This window comes from Asterias rubens, chromosome 4, assembly GCF_902459465.1.
Source record: "Asterias rubens chromosome 4, eAstRub1.3, whole genome shotgun sequence".
NCBI classification, from domain to species: Eukaryota; Metazoa; Echinodermata; class Asteroidea; order Forcipulatida; family Asteriidae; genus Asterias; species Asterias rubens.
Window position 1 is genome coordinate 2,084,846 of NC_047065.1, and position 21,807 is coordinate 2,106,652.

The window sequence follows — 21,807 nt, forward strand, 5'->3', positions numbered from 1 at the left end:
GATGCATCATCATAATTCAATATTCAGACTCGCCGGTCTATAGTATTGCACAGGAACCAGCAGTGGATAACTCTCAGGAAACCCGCTGTGGATGATGATGCCACTGAACAGGATACTCGAACTTAAACTCCATGGATAGGGTCTATACACTCATACCACAGTGTGAATGTTCAATAAGTCATCTGACTCTTTATTTACTTAACCAAAGTGATAGAACTGATGAACAGACTGAGATGTGCAGTTTTATTCTATTCAAATTGTTGTTGTTTTTGGACTTAGGTCATTTGTACATTATGTTGCTGCTTCATCCTTGATTACATTACAATGAATGGTGTGAATCCAATCAGTAGACTTTGCTTCATGTGAGATTTTGAGTGGGTTTGTGTCATGGGTTCATTACATACAGCAGAGCAATGTACATACATAGAGTAATGTGTGCTTAAGATAGTCTTGGGACCTAAGTGAGGTATGTTGCGCCAATAGTCTTAAAGGCACTGCACATCTTTGGTAATTGTCAAAGACCAGTATTCTCACTGCATAAAATTAGAAGTCTGTGAAAATTTTGACTCACGGTCCATCAAAGTTGCAAGAGAATAATGAAAAAAAGAAAACAAAATTGTTGCATCATGTGTGCAGATGCCTAACAAAAGTCTTCAGCTGAAGTCTTTTATTATTTGAGTGAGAAATTACCTCTTTCTCAATACTACAGAGGGAGCCGTTTTCACAATGTGTTATACTACCAACAGCTCTCCATTGCTTGGTACCAAGAAAGTTTTTATGCTAACAATTATTTTGAATAATTACCAGTAGTGTCCAGTACCTTTAACTGTCAAGACGAAAATACAACCACCAAAGTCACCATCATGAACGATTTACTGTGAATGCAACCCTGTTTATTTTAATGTGAAATTAGCTTACAACAACAACTTATAACTTAACCTAACATAACCCAAAGAGCAATTTGATTGATGCTCAAAAAGATTCTGTGTAAAAATTAAATTACACCAAGAGTTTATAGTTCAACTGAAAGTCTGTCACCATAGCGACCCCGATATGGTTGTGCAGCTTCAAACCGCTGCTGTGTTCTCTATACGGAATGAATGGTTTTGTCATCAGACAATGGTTATCGGTATTTTCTCGTCTGGTTTTATTCTGCACAGAAAACTCGAGCTCGTGATTTTAACCATGGGATGATAACCCAGGGGCCCGTGAGCAAAAGTAGAATTGACGTTTTGTGCACATCCCCATTCATGGATACACTTTTTGTTACAAAGACACCACTGAACACTTAGAGTTACTCTTTTTCAGATCTTGCATTCGACAAACTCAATCACTTTTTATACATCATTGACACTGTGATTGCTAATTGATACATAAGACTTTGTATAGTAATTGAGATGACTGTTACGGGAGTGGTTTTCAAACTGTTATTCATAAAACGACACAAAAAACACGTGTGAGGCCTACGAGTGACTGTGCACCTTTTTGGTCTAAACATTAATTTAGCGAGTTATAGCTGCACGTTGCGAGAGCAAATACGGAGTGAACGTAAACGTCAGCAAACTGTGTTGTTTTTCGGTGACGTCGCCACTTTGGGCCTATTGCATGCTCGTATTGCACGTATGACGTCTGTGCGCACGTACGTACCAGACGTGAAAAATGGTAACTTCACGATGCTATAAAAACGTAAGAGTTTAAGGACACAATCTGACGTTCACGTTCACGCAGAACGTGCAGCCAAACCTCCCTATGGAAACGGGAGTTCCAAAGAGATGCAGTACAAAGCATTCTTTGGTTTTGTCGCCGCACATCTCCTCCAGAAAAGCAGAACAGACCAATCGCCCCTTGAACTTCAACCTTCTGCGTTGTAGTGTATTTTAAATTTGTGTGGGTAGCTAGTAGACAAAATATAGGCCTATGACGTAGGCAACTTATGCCAGCAGGTGATAGAAGATGCTGACATGATACATGAACAATTAAAATGGGGGAGGATAAGGTGACAGTGAGGAAGTATTATAGATGATTAAAATGACAGGTGTAATGCTTTGAGGTGGCATGATCTAATCATGATAATTGACAGTGTAATTGTGTAATTGATTTCACTACTGACATCAAACATTGTTTTTTATTTTATTTTTTATTAACGTGATAACTAACTTGACACCATTCAAAACTAACTTATGATTCGTGAATCTTTCCCAACATAAAGTAATTGCAACAATTTATACCTTTAAAAGTCGTGGGGGTCTGTACCTCAAGCCCTAGCTGGTTATGGAGACCTATACCCCTACCACACTTCCTCTAAGTTCTTGATTATAACTATCCGATAGTGATTAATTGAGTGTAAATAAAGAATTCAGATGAAATGAATTGATAACCATGTATAGAGGGAAATGACTTAATTTTATTTTTTCTTTATGACTTCTTCGGTTAATATATATTTTTTTTTATGAGAATCAGGCTGTTTCTTCATTAAGCCTATAGGCTGTGAACATGGTTTTGTTTGTTTGTTTTTTTCGTACCGCGCAATAGTTTTTTTTTATAGCTGTTGCTAATTGTTTAGTTTGAAAAGTAGTGGCTTCATGTCTCTGTAAAGTGCACCATTTCTAAGGATTTCAGCGCTACAAACATAACGATTTACGATTTCATTTCGACTTCGATCACGTCAGAGGGCGCTGCACAACCGTGACCACAGTGTTTAAAGCTATATAGGGAGGGCCGGCCCCTCTAATGATATATATATATATTTTTTCATGAGAGGGCCGGGTGGTGGAATGACGGTAAAAGTTAAAGTCACCATCATCACCAATACCTACAGTAACTCATCAGGTAGATTATGAGACAGGTCAGTTTTTTTGTCAGAACCGAACGTCCCAGAGCCACTCGGAACCGGAAAGGCCAAAATTGGCATGGACAACACATTTGCAGTGTAAAAATTAGTCTAGCCTGCAGGTTACATCTTATTTAATGAGAATATGGATGCAGAACGTACAAGAATCCCCTATTCAGACACACGTCAGCAAGACTTTCTTTGCCCTGATATTCAACAGGGATAAACTTGATAAACTTGACGGGGTTGACGTCGTTTTCATCCACACACAAAATAATAGTACTAATCCAGAAGTATTTAAACCGCAGTAAGTGTCAATAATGATACGAGTTCAGTACTGTTTAGATACCCGATTGTGTGATATCTTTGTTAAATTTTTGCAGAATTTGTTTCGTTTAGAACTTTTTTTGAATCTCCCTCCCCAAAAAAACCACACAAAGCAAGAGAGGAGGAGTGTCGCGTCATCAACCTTTAACCTTGAATTGAAGTCGCCGGTTCAACATGGCGGTGCACGAGAGTTTGGTGTTGTAAGTACCTCTGTGATTTGATGTAAGCTTTTTGCATGATTTGAAGGATTTCGTGGAGAGAAAACATTTTCGTGGACAAATCTAAGTTCTTGGATATTTTGTCTTCTCTCATAAGAGAAAAGTCTCTCTAAATTGTGAATAATTTCAGCAGTTTCTGTTCGTTATCGCTATAAAGTTATAATTCCCGTCGTATGAATGTACGCACGTAAATCCGTACGTACACATGCAAATTGACAGCTAGCTGCAGCTTTTTATCTATTTTGCTGACTGAGGGGCTTAGTGCTGGTGTTATTTTTTCTTCTCGTTTGTTTCCAATGAAGACTACATCAAGTTCATGTATATTTTCAAATTAGACACATTCTATAATTGTTTTAAATTTAACCAAGTGTTTACAAAATGTTTACAAAATAAAGGTCACACTCACAGTGGAAAATTACAATATTATTACAAAATCAATGAATGTATATTTTGCTGGTAGCCTTTTTTTTTACACATTGTGCTGGCTTTATTTGAACAGAAAGATGGTAAAGTATGTGAATGTTGATGTTGCCATGTATTATTTTTATTCTTTAAAAAATCCAGGTATATGCTTAGTACTTACTAATTAGCCGACTTTGTGTGTATAAAATGAATAGATTTTAGACCAGAGTTAGGTAGCTTTAGTTGATTGAATTGAAATCCCCACTGCTACTGCTAGAGGGCTAGTGCTAGTGCTACTATTTTTTTTAAATATTATTTTATTTCATCCCTCCAAATTTCAAAAAGGATATTCTTATTTTGTTATCGAATGTTTACTCCACCATTTAAATGGCTGTTCGTTATCTTCTTTTTCTGAATTGAGGCTCCTGAGATATGCCAAAAATTCTATAACTTATTAGATTTCCTTTATTTGCAGGTACACCACAGATGATAAGTTTTATGTTGAAGCTCATGATTCCGGAAGCAAGGAGTTGCTTATTATTGACAGACTCAGTCAAGAAATTACACTCGGTGGTAAGATTTATTTCCTAAGTGGTCATCAATGTTTGTGGATGTCATAATTGCAATTGTATATTACCCTTAAAGACACTGGACACTTATGGTAATTGTCAAAGACTAGTCTTCACAGGTGGTGTATCTCATTTCTGATAATAATTGTTTGTACTTATTTTTAATTTATTTATATTTTCTTTACAGATTCTGGTAGTCAGATCCCTCCCTTTGCAACCAGCAAACCAATATGTGGACTGATGGGTACCATACGATTGCTGGCAGGTAAGCAAAGCAAGACTACCCTGACATAGAATATCTTGCATCGCCTTCAACCTCTGGAACCCTGGTTCAAATCCTACCGGGGCACTATGTGGATTGAGTTTCCAGTCCCCACCTGACTGTGTGTGGGTTTCCATGGAGTAATTTTCTTGGGTTTTCCTCCAACATCTAAAACTTCTTCAATGTCTTCTCTCACTTGCGTTCTTGGCTACTACAGTGATTAAGTTTGCTTTTTCTGAGAGTCATTTTGTATAAAGCACTGTACATTCAATACTGGATTCATATAGTCACCTTACAAAACCAGCTTACATGTTTTATTTATCGTAAAAACCCTCAAATACTTGGGTCGACAAAAGTGTTTAATCTCATACTTTGTATCGGTAGTATTTGTATGTTCTTACCTAAGACTCTTAGTTAAGAGAGATTTGCGGTAAGGCCATCTGAAGAGACCGATTCTTTTCAGAACCAACTGAGACTCAACTAAAAAATTTGCTCATGGTATTACCGCAAACCTCTCTTAGTTTTACTTACACCATGCAAAGTGTCAAATCTTACTTGTATGTTCTCCTTGTGCAGGTCCGTACTTGGTGGTGATCACCAAGAAGTCCAAGGTTGGAGAAATCAACGGACAGACCATCTGGAAGATCACTGGCCATGAGATTATTCCCTACAAGAGGACATTCCTGCATCTCAATGAGCAACAGGTCTGTTTCTTTGTCGTTCTTTTTTGCCTGTATGTCTGTCTGTCTGTCACACAGCAGCAGTATTCACATCTTATTTACATCTTATTTACATCTTATCATTATGAAGCCACGCCTAGAATTACACAGAGGCATTGGGGGCCATGGCCCTCGTTCAAAAGTTTCCCATTGACTTTAAGATTTGGAAATGGAAATGCCCTTTGAAATTAAAATGGCATTGCCCTCTCAAAGATGAAATTCCAGGCCTGTGATGAAGCCATTATTAGATGCAAAATGACATTCCTGCATCAGAATGAGCAACAGGTCTGTTTCTTTGTCAGACTGTTTTTCTGTCTGTCTTTCCAACAGCAGTATGCATGTTTACATCTTTGTTTAACAACGAGAAGCCGTTATAGGATCTAAAATAAATGGAAATGAAACAAGAGCAAAGAATAAAGAAAAACGCCATAATCTACAAAGTATTTTTGAAAGTCAATATAGGAAAGATACTTCTGAATGTTGTTAAATTAAATTATTTTAAATTGTCTGAACTGCTTGTATATCCTTACCACAAACAGCATCATATTTATTACTTCTTTTTGCCACTTGTATTAAGTGCTTACATCAAAGACCTTTGTAGTGACTTGTATTTGGTCCTAAGGTAAAAGGACACATTGCCTTGGATCGGGCGAGTTGGTCTTTGAAAAGCGTTTTTATGGAGTCAAAATTTTGCCTACACAAAATGGCCGACCGTGTTTTTTGGCGACGTAAAAGGAAAATCGTGCAATTTCAAGGGATGTTTGTGTGGATCATTCTATTCTACTTTCAAATTATCAACCATATGCATGTAATAACAGACGGTTTCAAATGCTTTTCAAAGACCAACTCGACCGATCCAAGGCAACGTGTTCCTTTAATGTTTAGTGCCACTATTATTTTGTATGCATTTTTTATGTATATTTCTTGCAGAAACAGGATAACCGCACCTATGAGTCAATGGTGAACTATGTCTTGGACTCAAATGACTGTTACTTTTCAACGACCTATGACCTGACACATTCCCTGCAGAGGCTTTTCAACACCAGCCCAGAGTTTCTGCAGATGCCATTATTTGAAAGAGTGAGTACCAACTTAAAAAAAAGCTTTTTGACCCTGTGCATATTGTGAAGTGCTACAGGGACGCTGAGCTCTCGCACAAGTTTTTACGCACAAAGAACAGCTATCGTCCAATGATTTGCCTCCATTGGCCTCGGTGAGGCGCTTTTTGGCCTCAATGAGGCGCTTTTTGGCCTCAATGAGGTGCTTTTTGGTCTCAGTGAGGCGCTTTTTGGTCTCAGTGAGGCGCTTTTTGGCCTCAATGAGGGCCCTTTTTGGCCTCAGTGAGGCGCTCTTTGATCTCAGTGAGGCGCTTTTTGGCCTCAGTGAGGCGCTTTTTGGCCTCAGTGAGGCGCTTTTTGGCCTCAGTGAGGCGCTTTTTGGCCTCAGTGAGGTGCTTTTTGGCCTCAGTGAGGCGCTTTTTGGCCTCAATGAGGTGCTTTTTGGTCTCAGTGAGGCGCTTTTTGGTCTCAGTGAGGCGCTTTTTGGCCTCAATGAGGGCCCTTTTTGGCCTCAGTGAGGTGCTTTTTGAGAGTGTGACATCATACGCAAGAGGTCTATAGATGATGTGACCTATGTTTACATTCAAACCGCCGTTGACAAAACACTATATACGCCATGTTTCACTGGGCACTGAGTTGCGTAGTCATGGTAAGATTGCGTACACTTTCTAGCTGGCTGCCAAAACACAAAGGTTTTGCCCGGCAGTATGCGTGCGAATCATGTTATGGTTTTCGTGTGACGTCAGAGGTCACATCGTCTATACCTAGAGAATATTAGCCACAAAATGAAAACGCTAGCTAGCTGCATGATCACTGCGAGAAGGTCCGAACTAAGTAATGATTGGTAATGATCTGGGCCAAATTTGGTGGTAAAATCCGCAAGACCACAGGGCTTGTATCAAAAGTGTTTACTGCAGATGCCATTATTTGAAAGAGTGAGTACCAACTAAGTAAAACTGATAGACCCCCTTGTGTAACGTGAAACGCTGTTTACCATGCTCTGATTGAAACCCGCAACTGTTGTTTTTTTAATTTCTTTATTCTCTAGGCTGATCAGCGCTTCGTCTGGAACTGTAATTTATTACGAGAGCTTGCTTCGCAACCTGAGGTAAGATCCAAACAATTATTTTTAGAGGGAGTGTTGTTGTAATTAAATGTTTTGACTCTTTATAATTTTGTTTACTTATGTGAAAAGTTGCTTCAGTTTGAACTTTGCAGTTTTATTAAAATTAGTTTTCACTTGGTTTGTTTATTTTCAGCTGAGCCGTTTCATTTTGCCAGTGATGTGTGGCTGTATCCTTGTTGAATATGATATAATAATAAAAATCATCCAGAGTAAATCTTTTGAAAAATTCTGAAAATTTCAGAATTTGTTTTCTAAAAACATGGCAACAAGTCTAAACATCTATACAAAACACCAATTGCTTAGGTGTTCTTTTAAAAAACCATTGTACTAATGAGACGTGCCGTGGTGCCCTGTGCCATGGTGCCCTGTGCTTTTGCTGTGGTGCCCTCTGCAAGGTTCCAATTTAAACTTACATTCTCCCCAATAGAAGTGCCCCATACCAGAGGAAAATTTCTGTGCCCCTTCAGGAGCGAAGTTCAAGACCTGGAAACCATTCCGTTATTCCTTAACTGTCGCTGACCAGTTGTAACAATTAGAATAGGGATCCTACATGGGAAACGTTTTGATTACATCGTGATCTCAAGACGGAGTTGTTTCCGAGCTGGGACGAGGTATTACATGAGAGGACTAGACAGCCAGGGACACGTTGCTAACTACGTAGAGACAGAACAAATTGTGCAATGTAATGGATGGAGAGGATCATTTGTACAGGTAAGACTGAAACTCTTCAAGTTTTTTCAAAACTATCAATGCACAAGAAGACCCCAGTGCATACTTGTCTCAAAGAGAAGGGGTGCCGTGGTATCTTCGAATCATGATCTTCAATCATGATTAGAAGAATGCACTCAAAAGAAAGATGAAGTTCTTGTTGGCGATGTTCGTTTTGTTCACATAAATGCCGATATCGCAACACGAGTTACTGGCTGCAACAGAAATTACTGGAAAAGAGATATCTGTATCATACAAACATCTGGACCAAAACCAACTGTTTTGATCCAGATAGACTTGCCCAGTCCCTCCGAGTCTGCCTCCCAAATAGTTGATGTTGCGCCCTCTACCAGGGACTAATACAGAAAACAGTATCACCAATCAAGACTAACCTAGAAGAAGATAAGCATATGTATGATGTAATGACTTGCCAACAAAATTGGAATCTCTGATGATTGTGTAACCCTTTCTATTTTGGTCTGTCTTTGTTACACTCGCAGCAAAGAGGATTCCAGAACACTGTTATTGTGCATTCTTTAGTGTCTGTATTTACGTGTCAATAAAACATTTGGTTGTTTTGTTTGTTTGTTTATGTCAACAGACGAGGGGGTCAATACCGCTGTACTGGTCCCAACGACCAAACATCAAATACAAACCAAAGATTCTAATAAGTCAGGCACAAAACCATGTAAGTATCTCGATTAATCAATCAATCAATCGTTAAATTTAAAAGGCGCTAATCAAAGAGCACAAAACAATCTTTTTCTTAGTTGGTACAACAAATAATAATTTGTAATTTTGGTTTGTTTTGGTCCAGTTGGATGGATTCATGAGACATCTGGACAGTCAAGTGGTCAACTACGGAGAACAAGTGCTTGTCAATCTGGTATGCTTTCATTAATTATTTTTTGATTGGTTGGTTTTGTATATCATTCACTGCTCTGTCATATTCAACATCCCGTAAAGACAGTGGACACTATTGGTAATTGTCAAAGACTAGTCTTCAAAGTTGGTGTATCTCAACATATGCATAAAATTACAAACCTGTGAAAATTTGAGCTCAATCGGTCGTCGAATTTGCGAGATAATAATGAAAGAAAGAAAAACCTTGTGTCACGAAGTTGTGTGCTTTTTGATGCTTGATTTCAAGACGTCAAATTCTAAACTTGAGGTCTCGAAATCAAATTCGTGGAAAATTACTTCTTTCTCGAAAACTACGTCGCTTCAGAGGGAGCTGTTTCTCACACTGTTTTATACCATCAACCTCTCCCCATTACTCGTAATCAAGTAAGGTTCTATGCTGATAATTTTTTTGAGTAATTACCAATAGTGTCCACTGCCCAATAGTGTCCACTGCCCAATAGTTTCCACTGCCTTTAAATGGATCAGGTGTGAACTTACCCTTTTTTACTAAAACAGAGAGTTAACAAAAATTGTGACTTATTCTTGTACAGATTGATCACAAGGGAGTTGAAGACAGGTTGGAGAAGACGTTTGCCAAAGCTGTTATGGATGCTGGAAACAAAAATATCAAGTAATTATTACTTTCTAAATCAATGAACAATTTCAGCATCAGCAATTTATAATTGAGTCATTGCATAGTGGAGAATCAAGTAGTCTTCAGTCCAGTCATACTTCCTGCGAATGCGATACTAATGTTGTCATCACAAATTTCACTACAAATAAAATGCAACAGTTGAATTGTGTTCAACTCAGGCGAAACATTCGCTGCGAAAACAGCCCCATGTTCGCATATCATTCGCAGGAAGTATGAACCGGGTATAAGTTTGCGGTAACACCATTTTTTTGATCTCCGTTTGCTGAGCAGAATGAAGTTCTGATAAGAAGTTGGACTGCATAGTTATGAATGAACCTGTCCTGAGGTAATAGTGGGAATTTCTCAAAGTAATCTTCATTATTCCCGACAGAGATATGTTTTTGTGTGGAATAATCTGAATTGATGTTTGATTTCTAAAGGTATGAGTCGTTTGATTTTCATCATGAGTGTCGTCGAATGAGATGGGATCGACTCTCAATCCTCATGGACAGACTCGCAGCGGACCAAGAAAAATACGGGTGAGTAGATTGCACTAGTATTGTGTGTAACTCAACACTTTATAAACGTCTTTTCTCTATTAGTTTCTTTTATTTTGTGTTTAAGCAGAGATCTAAAATCCATGCCTAACATCCCTGTGACATACACTTTCAATCTCTGGCTGTTCACTGTGTTCATATATGGGTTGATGCGGCTGGATGCCATAGGCGCCCTTGGCATGTAACCGCGTCCTTTGCAATTCAGCTTCTCAGCTGTTATTAAGGATGATTTGCCTCTCAAATTGTTATTACACAAAACTGCTGGTGTGACATATTGTTACAATCATGATTGTTGAAAATATTTAAGACAACACATCATTTTGTTTTCTCTCTTAAACCTATCAACCTCTATCCCAACCGTGCAATGCCCTCCTACAGGTATTTCATGATCACCCCTGAGAACCAGTTGTTGAAGCATCAGACTGGAGTATTCCGAACCAACTGTATGGATTGCTTGGATCGGACTAATGTTGTACAGAGTCTACTGGCTAGGAGGACGCTACAAGAACAGTTACAGGTGAGCAATTAGAAATCCATTGTTATAAACCACAAGGGAAACTGACTGGGTAGGGCTTGATAGCTTAGTTGGTAGGGTGCCAGCGTGTTAGTCCGGAGGTCATTGGCTAGTCAAGTTGTCTTTGTTCAAGCCTAAGTCCTTTAAATTTACCAAGTCAGTTTCCCTTGTGTTTAATAACATTTGACATCTGTTTCTTTGTTTAACCCCAAATGAATTATAAATCCATCTATCAATGACTGAAACGTGCAATATTGCAAAAATTATGCAGAGTAAATCTTACTAGTGGACTGGCACCCCGGGACCAGGGAGGCTCAGCGGTTTCCTACCCCCCTCTGACTGGAGCCTTGCATGTGGATTGGGTTTTCAGTCCCTACCAGATTGCATAGGTCAAACTTTTACCTGTGTGTACCCAAGCCATAGAGCTATATTATATATATTGACTAGAGCGCTAACTTGCTCTGCGTTTTGAAGCCACCCTGGGCGCAGACATGTTTGATGTGTTGCGTGACTATGGAACGATTTTAATTTAAAGAGAACACACATTGCCGCAATTTTTTTACATTCGGCTTGTGCGCTTACGTATGCGACTGCCAATTCGCATACGTCCGCGCTACGAAAACCGTCAGTTCGACTTGAATGACGTACTAAAAAAAGTATACGCGCCTTTTAAACATGACGCACATGACGCTCGTAGTTTGTACGCTCATCAGCAGATTGTGCATTCACATTTGCTGCATTTTTTTGGTTCGCTGACACATAGAAAAGAACAAACGCACTATCATGCCAATAGCCGTACAGTTGCCGTACAAAATTTCAAGCTTTTGTATTGGTTTGTACATAAACATGGATGCGCCCACACGGCTTCAAAACCTTAGTGCGTGTATAACGGGGTGTTAGCGCTCTAGTCAATATATATAGCTCTATGACCCAAGCTCATACTTCATTCATTGTTACTCCAAATAGAGAGTTTCACTTTCATAAGTAAATAGAGAACACAACAAGTTAAAACAAGTCTTTTTGCTTTTAGGTCAATGGTTGCAGTTGGAATATAAAGTGTTTATTTTTTGTTTAGTGATATTTGTTAACGATGAATCATTGTTTGATTGCAGAGATTTAATATTCTGCGACAAGGAGAGAGTATTGATGAACATCTAACGACAGCGTTCGAGAGCACCTTCAAAAACAGTAAGTTAATCTAGAGTTATTCAACCATGTCATTTTGATCTCCTCTGGGAAGAAATGGTGGTTCTAAGATAAGTTCTGAGATGGTGTTGTTCTCATTGTTTCAAATGTGATGCGATCAAACTATAGTTTAATCATAATCGGTTTTTATATAGCGCTTGTTACACTTTGTGTCAAAGCGCTTCCAACATTATTACCCCTGATCACTGGGCCTTTTTATTCCTTAAACCATCTCAGCTCCCTGGGGAGTATAATAATAATAATAATAATAATAGTACAAATTTAAACCGCGCTTAATACAACGTTTCTAAGCGCATGGTGCTGGTGTCCTGGTGAAGACAATAGGGACTTTTCGTTTTCGACGACGGATGGTTCTGCGACGGTTTTTCAGCTAAACGTTGTCGTTTTCAGCACAACGAAGAGTCATCCCAAGTACTGTCGTAGAAATTGAGGGACGACCGTCCTCAAAGCCGACGCATGCGCAGATGACGCCAAATGTCATATTTACCGTCGCAGAACCATCCGAAAACGAAAAGTCCCTTATAGTAAACCAGGGCAACAGCACCCAAAACAAAGAACAATATACAGCTTTTGCTGCCAAATATGTAGCGCAGTAAGCTAAACCAACCACAAGAACCATCTCTGCCCGCACAGGTACCCATTTACCCCTGGGTGGAGAGACGCATTTATAGTTGAGTGTCTTGCTCAGGGACACAAGTGTCAGGACCAGGATTCGAACCCACACTCTGCTGAACAGAAGCATCAGAGCTTGAGTTCGCGCTCTTATCCGCTCGGCCAGACAACCCCTCAGTTGATGGTCACACTCGTCCCGACTTGGTCACTATTTCGCGAGTCAAACACTAAATCTCTCGCAAAACAATGACTGCTCTTCTGTTTGAGAATGCAATGTATGTTTTGTGAGGAGTTTCATGTTAGACTAGCCAAATTGTGACAAACTCGGGGTTTAAATCATAGCGTAATACATAACTAACCATCTAAGATACTTGTATTTATCTTCTAATATCCCTGTCTCTGTTTCTTTCAGCATGGGCAGATAATGCAGACTTTTGTTCTAAGCAGTATGCAGGAACAGGCGCACTGAAGACAGACTTCACTAGGTATGCAATATTAATATACAGTTAGAGAAGCACAACCATCTAAAATACTCCATATTAAGTCCATTCTTACCATTTCTACCATGCCAGATATACTGGGGCGAACCCCTATTCTTATCGATAAACTTAACTGTGTCCTTTTTAATGCATTACACAACACAATGGACCAATGACTTTGGTGTCCTACTCAGTGTTATCAGTATCCATATGTTGGAATATGAGTTACCTGAATGCCTTAGCTTGAGGGGTCAAAAAGGTTCCACCAATTCAGTTGGCTTGCTTGTCTGTTTAGTCGTTTTAACATCACAGTGTGAAACAAATCCTCTATACACTGTGTCATTCCTGATACTTGAATAAAAATCATAGAGCTATATATATTGACTAGAGCGCTAACACCCCGTTATACACGCACTAAGGTTTTGAAGCCGTGTGGGCGCATCCATGTTTATGTACAAACCAATACAAAAGCTTGAAATTTTGTACGGCAATTGTACAGCTATTTGCATGATAGTGCGTTTGTTCTTTTCTATGTGTTAATCGAAGCAAAAAATGCAGCAAATGTGAATGCACAATCTGCTGATGAGCGTACAAAACTGCGAGCGCCATGTGCGTCATGTTTAAAAGGCGCGTATACTTTTTTTAGTACATCAATCAAGTCGAACATAGGGTTTTCGTAGCGCGGACGTGCGCGAATGGGCAGTCGCGTACGAAAGCGCACATGCCGAATTAAAAAAAAATCGCGGCAATGTGTGTTCTCTTAAAATTAAAATCGTTCCGTAGTCACGCAACACATCAAACATGTCTGCGCTCAGGGTGGCTTCAAAACGCGGAGCAAGTTAGCGCTCTAGTCAATATATATAGCTCTATGATAAAAATAGAACAACCTGTTTGCAAACTGCTTACCAACTAAAAGCACCTATGGTATAAATGTAAAAGACTCTGCTAGGGTCGAAACGTCAGGTCATTTACAATTTTTTGCATTCTTAAAGACACTGGACACTATTGGTTATTGTCAAAGACTAGTCTTCACAGTTGGTGTATCTCAACATATGCATAAAATAAAAAACCTGTGAAAATTTTAGCTCAATCGGTCGTCGAAGTTGCGAGATATTAATGAAAGAAAGAAACACCCTTGTCGCACCATGGTCACACGAAGCTGTGTGCTTTCAGATGCTTGATTTCGAGACCTCAAATTCTAAATCTGAGGTCTCAAAATCAAATTCGTGGAAAATTACTTCTTTCTCAAAAACTACATCACTTCGGAGGGAGCTGTTTCTCACAATGTTTTATACTATCAACCTCTCCCAATTTACTCGTCACCAAGTAAGGTTTTATGATAATAATTATTTTGAGTAAATACCAATAGTGTCCACTGCCTCAGTTGGCTTGCTTGTCCTCTATAGAAATTATAATTTCTAATACTTGGCAGTTGATGGTGGTTTTTTTCTTTGTTAGGACTGGGAAGCGGACACACTTTGGAATGGTGAAAGATCTCTACAACTCAGCACTACGCTACTACAAAAATAACTTTGTGGATGGCTTTAGACAGGTAAAGAAAACCTACTCACTACCAACAAACTTTGGTTGTAGCAATAAGGGTCAGTACAATTCGGCAAGACTTCATTGGGGTCAAACTGAGGTCACCCTTAAAAAAAGAGAACAAAGTTTCAGAAAATTATCAGTTCTGCCCAGTAGGTTATGTTGTTGCTCTTATGGTTTTCTGTTTATTTGATTGTCTGTTTGTCTGTCAGTCAGTTGGTCGGTCTTGCTTTCTGTCTTTAAGCAGATTCTCGACAACAGCTAAGGATGGATTCATTTTGTGGAAAGAATCAATGACAAAGGATCAAGTAGATTTTGTTAACTTCTTTATCTTTTTGTGGACAAATTGTGAAAGTCAATTTTATTTGAGAGACGAAAGGACACAGCCAAGTATGAGAGCGCCACCTTGTGGAGTATTCCTAACATTTTACACAAATCAAGTTTAGGTTTCCATCTCCTACTGCTGAGAAATACTCTCTGTTTATTGATTTCTAGATACTAGATTCTATTTAGTTTGATCAGCTGAATAATCCTTCATTAATTTTCCAGGATTCAATCGACCTGTTTCTTGGTAACTACATCGTGGAGGAAAACGAAGGCATCTCCTCACCATCTCCACTCAGACCAAAACATGATACCAAGTTTATTCTGGTAAGAACCTTTATCTGACCTCACAGTAATTTGATGTTTCTGTAAGAATGCCCTGCTAGTCTCAGACGACGCTACTGTATTTTAGTGGATAGTTTTGGTTCATTGCCATTTTTTTAGAACAACTTGGAACTAACATAATTCATTTCAGAGCAGCTACTTCTTCAAAGTACAGGTTCTTACCTAATTGCTTCACTCGAGCTTTCTCCTGTGGACGAAAATAAAACAAAAAACTTTGATTGAAACGATTGCTTGAATTGTTTTTCCATCTTACCATTTCAGCTTCCAGTGATTTGTATCATAGCTTTCTCAATGATGATCATCAGCATTCTCATCCCAGCAGGTAAGATGATCCGCGGCAATCTTGTAGACACCATTTAAAAAAAAAAAACATCCCAGTATTTTTACCTCCGGCTTAACAGACGTATTAAGCATTACGGTTGTATGGCTTCTGACTGGCACCCCTGAACAAAGATATTAACGAAATAGGGACACCGCAAACATAGGGCTAGATAGCTCAGTTGGTAGAGCGTTGGCACGTTAATCCGGAGGTCGTTGGTTCGAATCCCACTCTAGTCAATTCTTTGTTCAACCCCCCATCCCAAAAACTATGAAGCATTCCTGACACATTGTTAACTCCTTAGGAATATGCAGCACCATCAGCCAAATAAACACAAGCTATAAATCATTTACATCAAGTGTCATTGACTGGGATTGGAACCAACTTACAGATGACTCAGTCACCAGAACTTTAACCAAAAAAACACCTTCCCAGTGCACCATGTGACAATAAGAAATTACTTAAAATGAAGATGAAGTTACAAAACATGGAAACTAAGTATGGCTTGAAAGTCTCATAAGAGGAAGGGAACCTAGAAGGGGGGGTAACCCTGCTTCAGCCCCAGGAGTACCGGGTAGGTGGCAACAAGCCCCTGGTGACAGGTGATTTGGGCCGACAGCCCAATTCAGTCAAGTGTAGCCCTCGCCTTGAAGTTGCTGTCCATGGCCCCGTGATGAAAGTCGATCTCGATCTCTTTTAAAGGCAGTGGACACTATTGGTAATTGTCAAAGACTAGCCTTCACAGCTGATGTATCTCAACATACGCATACAATAACTAACCTGTGAAAATTTGAGCTCAATCGGTCATCCAAGTTGCGAGATAATAATGAAAGAAAAAAAACGCCCTTGTCACACGAAGTTGTGTGCGTTTAGATGGTTGATTTCGAGACCTCAAGTTCTAAATATGAGGTCTCAAAATCAAATTCGTGGAAAATTACTTCTTTCTCGAAAACTATGGCACTTCAGAGGGAGCCGTTTCTGACAATGTTTTATACCAACAACCTCTCCCCATTACTTGTCACAAAGAAAGGTTTTATGCTAATAATTATTTTGAGTAATTACTAATAGTGTCCACTGCCTTTAAACAAATAAAAAAACTTTATCGGTTGTCTTCCAAGATTGGCACTTTTTTTCTCTCTCCTCTCTTCTCCAGCTGACCTCTACCTTCAAGCATCCTACGTGTTTTTCTGGATGGCCGCTACCGCTGTATGCCTCGCACTCATGTACATATATGGTATGGAGTTTGTGAATCAACCAAGGCTAGCTCAAGCTAAGGCTAAACTGGATTAGCTGCTAACCGAATGCAGTAGGCTTAAAGGCACCGGACAGGTTTGGTAAATACTCAAATATAGCATAAAAACTTACTTGGTAATGAGATGTTGATAGTATAAAACATTGTGAGAAACTGCTCCCTCTGAAGTAACATAGTTTTTGAGAAAGAGGTAATTTCTCACAAAAATATTTAAATCTGAGAAAGACTTCAGGCCTATATTTGAAGAGTAGATGCTAAGGTAAAGTTTGTGTTACAATCCCAAGTAAAAATCAAAAACATTTAAAGCAAGTAAAACCATTTGCTAGGTGCTGCAGCTGGTATTCAGTGCATTCTGTGTTAATGTTGATGGTAGCTTGTAATCTACATCAATGCTCTGAGATCAGCTTTCTGTCTACGCACAAGCAACACAAAACATGTTCATCTGGAGGGGGCCAAGCTGGGGCAAATGTTTTAGGGTTGTATGTTTGTGTACTGATTTTTTTTTTTTTTTTTTTTTTTTGCGGGGGGGGGGGGGGGGGGGTGGTTGGCTATATAGTGTATTGAACCATATCATTTGTTGCATTTTCTTTTGAGTCCGTGCACCTTTTTGTTGACGTTATACTGCAACCAACTGAAAGTCCTAAGTCTTAGCCACGCTTTATTTTTTAAAAGGCCTTATAAAGCGACCCCATGCTGGTCATCTTGGTCAAGCTCCTAATAATTCAACAAAATTCAAATCCATATTTATCACATTAAAGGGCCATCCATTATTTGTACACCCTGTCACTGTATTTATAAATATAGGAGTTGTATATAATTTAACATATTGAAAGGATATTTTGGAAAAAACACATATTATTGTAATGATGGGTCAGGCTTCAAGTATGTAACAATAGACTAAGAAACATTCCTTGAACCTGAGTATAATTGGTTAACACGAACTCTGTGTATACTTATTAATGTTAAATTGTGATTCTATAATCGGCATCGAAGTTTCAATCTTACAAAAACCAAGGCATGTTTTGACTTCAGAAATGTTATTGCATACTCTCCGGCAACGTAAGTCCGACAAATCAGGTCCGACATGCGTGCGCATCTGCTTTGCGCGCGCGGCCGAGTTGTGCAGAAAGGCATTGGAGAGGCTCATGTGCTCTTGCACACACGTGCATTGTGGGCGGAGCCTAATGGATCAGTCTATTCACGAGCCTTGAAGTGTTTATGCAGCTGTTCAGGGTTTAGGCAAGCACAGTTAATGTTCCCGTCAACTCAACATCCTTATTGTCATTATTGTTTTGTTTATTTTGTTTGGAGTTCATTGTCCAGATTAATTTTGGAATATGGACGAGGCTACTTGGAAATCAAGGTGTGTGTTGTATCAAACTCAGTGCCTTGTCTCTTAAAGATATTTATTGCATTCTTAATGTTAGTGTAGTGTGAGCACACAAACCACGCAGCGTCAGAAGTAGGGAATTTATTCTAAACTTATAGCGTCTTACTTTCTTTTTGTAAGTTTTGCAAGTCTTATACCTGACGAAAATCCTTCACGCGAATTGTTAAAGTGAAGCATATTGTTTCATAATGTGGAAACAGTGCATACTAATTTATTGTGTTATGTTAAAGTTCCCTTTGTATTCCCTTTTAATTTAAGTATAAGGCAGGCTTTAAAAACTTTCCCACAGACTCCGAGAACAAAATTGTGCACGTTAATAATCACAACTCAAATCGATCAAAATTAGTACCCTTAGCTTGTTTTGAGTATGATTAACTGCGCCACTGAACCAAGCATTCTAGTCTTGTTTGGCGACGTTTATTTTGTTAATGTAGTTGCTGATAACGCAACATGAATTACTGGAGAAGAGATAGTAGCACACAAACATCTGGCTCTTAACGATCCTGGGGTGGATTTCACAAAGAGTTAAGACAAGTCTTATCTCGAGTTGGGACGAGTTAATCGTAGGACGAGTTATTCGTTAGGACTTGCCTTAAGTTTTTAATAACTCCTACGACTAGTCCTAAGTTGGGACTTTGTTTGTGAAACCGACTCAAGACTCATAGACTTGCCCAGTCTTGGGCAAGCCTCCAAAACAGTTGTTGTTGCGCCCTCTTTCGGCAACTTGTACAAAAAAATAGCGTCTTCAGTCAAGCTTAAAAGCATGCTTGACAATGGGGCTAAGCGTGCTAAAAGATTTTATGGTTTATTTTTTATTAATGTTGGACATTATGTAAGATGTGAATAAAAAAGGTGAAGTGCTTCCTTTAAAATCACACTAAAATTCAACCTTATAAATTATCAAAGATGCTTGCCCCTACAATTAAGTATATGTTTGATTATCTGAATCTTATTTGGTATCAACATCTGTTCATTTTAATGTTTTCTTTAAATCATTATAACTTCTGTATTAATCAAACTTACGAACATCTAATAATTTGTTTTGCTTATTTGAGAAACTTTACTTGTATTTAAGACTTATTTAAAAATTCTCACTTGGTTAATTTAACTTTTATCATATCATATTTCAATTTGCATTTGTAGTCGTGCGGGGAAAATAATAACAACCATATTCTGCATTATTAATGAAAATAATTATATCATGTTTTGGTAAAAATGCATACAACGAGGTGTTTAACAAATTGCATTGAATGTATTTAAACAACACGGATGTTGAATCATGAATATGAAATAAAAAAACATTTGCAATTATTAGTGAAAAGTCAATCGTTTAAAGTGTGTGCTATATTTTAGTTGAAATATTATTATGAGGATTTAAACAAAAAAAATCTTTTTTTTGGGGGGGGGGGGGGGGGTGATGTCCTATTTCAAATTTTGGGCAAAAACATGAAACATCGCTAAGGGCAAGTCCAGAATTTTAATCCAGTTTGCTCGCAAAAATCACAAGGAGTAAGGCCAGCATTTTAATCAATTTTTGGCCCAAAATGGAGAAATTTGCAAGGGATAAATCCAGCATTTTTAATCCATTTTGGGCCTAAAATTGAAAAATTTCCAAGGGGCAAGTCCAGCATTTTTATCCATTTTGGGCCTAACATTGAAAAAAACGTAAGGGGTAAGTCCAGCATTTTTACTATATTTGTGCACAAAATTTACAAATTCACAAGGATTAAGTCCAGCATTTTTATCCAATTTGGGCCAAAATTGTAAAAAAAAAATACAAGGGGTAAGTCCAGCTCTTTTATCAATTTTGGGCCTTAAATTGAAAAATTTGCAAGCATTTTGATCAATTTTGGGCCAAAAATTTAGAAATTTGCAAGTGGTAAGTCCAGCATTTTTTATCCATTTTGGGCCTAAAATTGGAAAAAACGTAAGGGGTAAGTCCAGCATTTTACTATATTTGTGCACAAAATTTACAAATTCACAAGGATTAAGTCCAGCATTTTTATCCAATTTGGGCCAAAATTGTAAAAAAAAATACAAGGGGTAAGTCCAGCTCTTTTATCAATTTTGGGCCTTAAATTGAAAAATTTGCAAGCATTTTGATCAATTTTGGGCCAAAAATTTAGAAATTTGCAAGTGGTAAGTCCAGCATTTTTTATCCATTTTGGGCCTAAAATTGGAAAAAACGCAAGGGGTAAGTCCAGCTCTTTTATCCATTTTGGACCAAAAATTCAAAAATTTGCAAGGGGTAAGTCCAGCATTTTTATCCAATTTGGAACAAAAATTGAAAATTTGCAAGGGGTTAGTCCAGCATTTTTGTCCATTTTGGGCCTTAAATTGAAAAACTTGCAAGGGGTAAAAGTCCAGCATTTTGATCAATTTTGGGCCCAAAATTAAAAAAATTGCAAGGGGTAAGTCCAGCATTTTGATCCATTTTGGGCCTAAAATTGGAAAAAAACGCAAGGGGTAAGTCCAGCATTTTTATCCAATTTGGACCAAAAATTCGCAAGGGGTAAGTCCAGCATTTTGATAAATTTTGGGTCAAAAATTGAGAAATTTGCAAGGGGTAAGTCCAGCATTTTTTATTCATTTTGGGCCTAAAATTCAAAGATTTGTAAGGGGTAAGTCCAGCATTTTGATCAATTTTGGGCAAAAAATTGAGAAATTTGCAAGGGGTTAGTCCAGCATTTTTATCTATTTTGGGCCTAAAATTGGAAAAAACGCAAGGGGTAAGTCCAGCATTTTTATCAAATTTTGGCCAAAATTGGAATATTTGCAAGGGGTAAGTCCAGCATTTTTATCCATTTTGGGCCTTAAATTGAAAAATTGCAAGGGGTAGGTCCAGCATTTTTATCAAACTTTCACAAAAAAGACTTGAAAATTTTACAAGGTGTAAGTCCAGCGTTTTATGAAATTTGGGCCAAAAATGAAAAAATTCGCAAGGGGTAAGTCCAGCATTTTTATCCAATTTGGGCTAAAAATTGAAAAATTTGCAAGGGGTCAATCCAGTATTTTTTTCTAAAATTTGAGCCCAAACTCTACAGTTGTTTACAAAAACCCAAATGTTACATGAGCGACTGATTGACCCCTACCACAAGAAACAAATCTAACAACACATTTCTTTCTCATCATCTATATATTTCTTACATATATTTTGCTTCTCCAGAATATACAAACAAATTATTAGTTATGAAACTCCTTTAATTGCACTTCACAGAAAAGTTGTCCATAGTAATTGCATAGTTTTTAATTCTCTTTTACAACAATTTGAAGATCCATTGGATTACCACCGGTGGGCTTACAGGCGTTTTAAGTCATTGCTGACAAAAACAGTCTGAGACTTCCAGATCTTCTGAGAAACAAATAAAACAACAATTAAATTTGTTATTGCAATGGTAATTTAATCTTAAACTCCTTTACTCAGAAATATGAGGTCTATTTCTCTTGCCTAAGCAAGGGAAATCTACAGGTTGATAGTGTTAATCGGGATATTAATAAGTGCAAAGCTAGT

The 21,807-nt window shown here is 38.2% G+C and overlaps 1 protein-coding gene across 1 annotated transcript; it reads left to right on the forward strand.

Annotated features, from left to right (window-relative positions):
- The first annotated feature begins 3,325 nt into the window (after positions 1–3,325).
- LOC117289205 (phosphatidylinositide phosphatase SAC1-like) lies at positions 3,326–17,039 on the forward strand. Its single transcript, XM_033770215.1, has 19 exons — positions 3,326–3,357; positions 4,253–4,350; positions 4,534–4,611; positions 5,185–5,312; positions 6,258–6,407; positions 7,434–7,493; positions 7,645–7,678; positions 8,035–8,222; positions 8,821–8,907; positions 9,037–9,105; positions 9,674–9,753; positions 10,197–10,295; positions 10,692–10,830; positions 11,940–12,015; positions 13,058–13,130; positions 14,583–14,676; positions 15,216–15,317; positions 15,597–15,657; positions 16,808–17,039. The coding sequence occupies exons 1-19, from the start codon at positions 3,332–3,334 to the stop codon at positions 16,942–16,944; spliced, it is 1,779 nt and encodes a 592-aa protein (XP_033626106.1). The 5' UTR covers positions 3,326–3,331; the 3' UTR covers positions 16,945–17,039.
- The last annotated feature ends 4,768 nt before the right edge of the window (positions 17,040–21,807 follow it).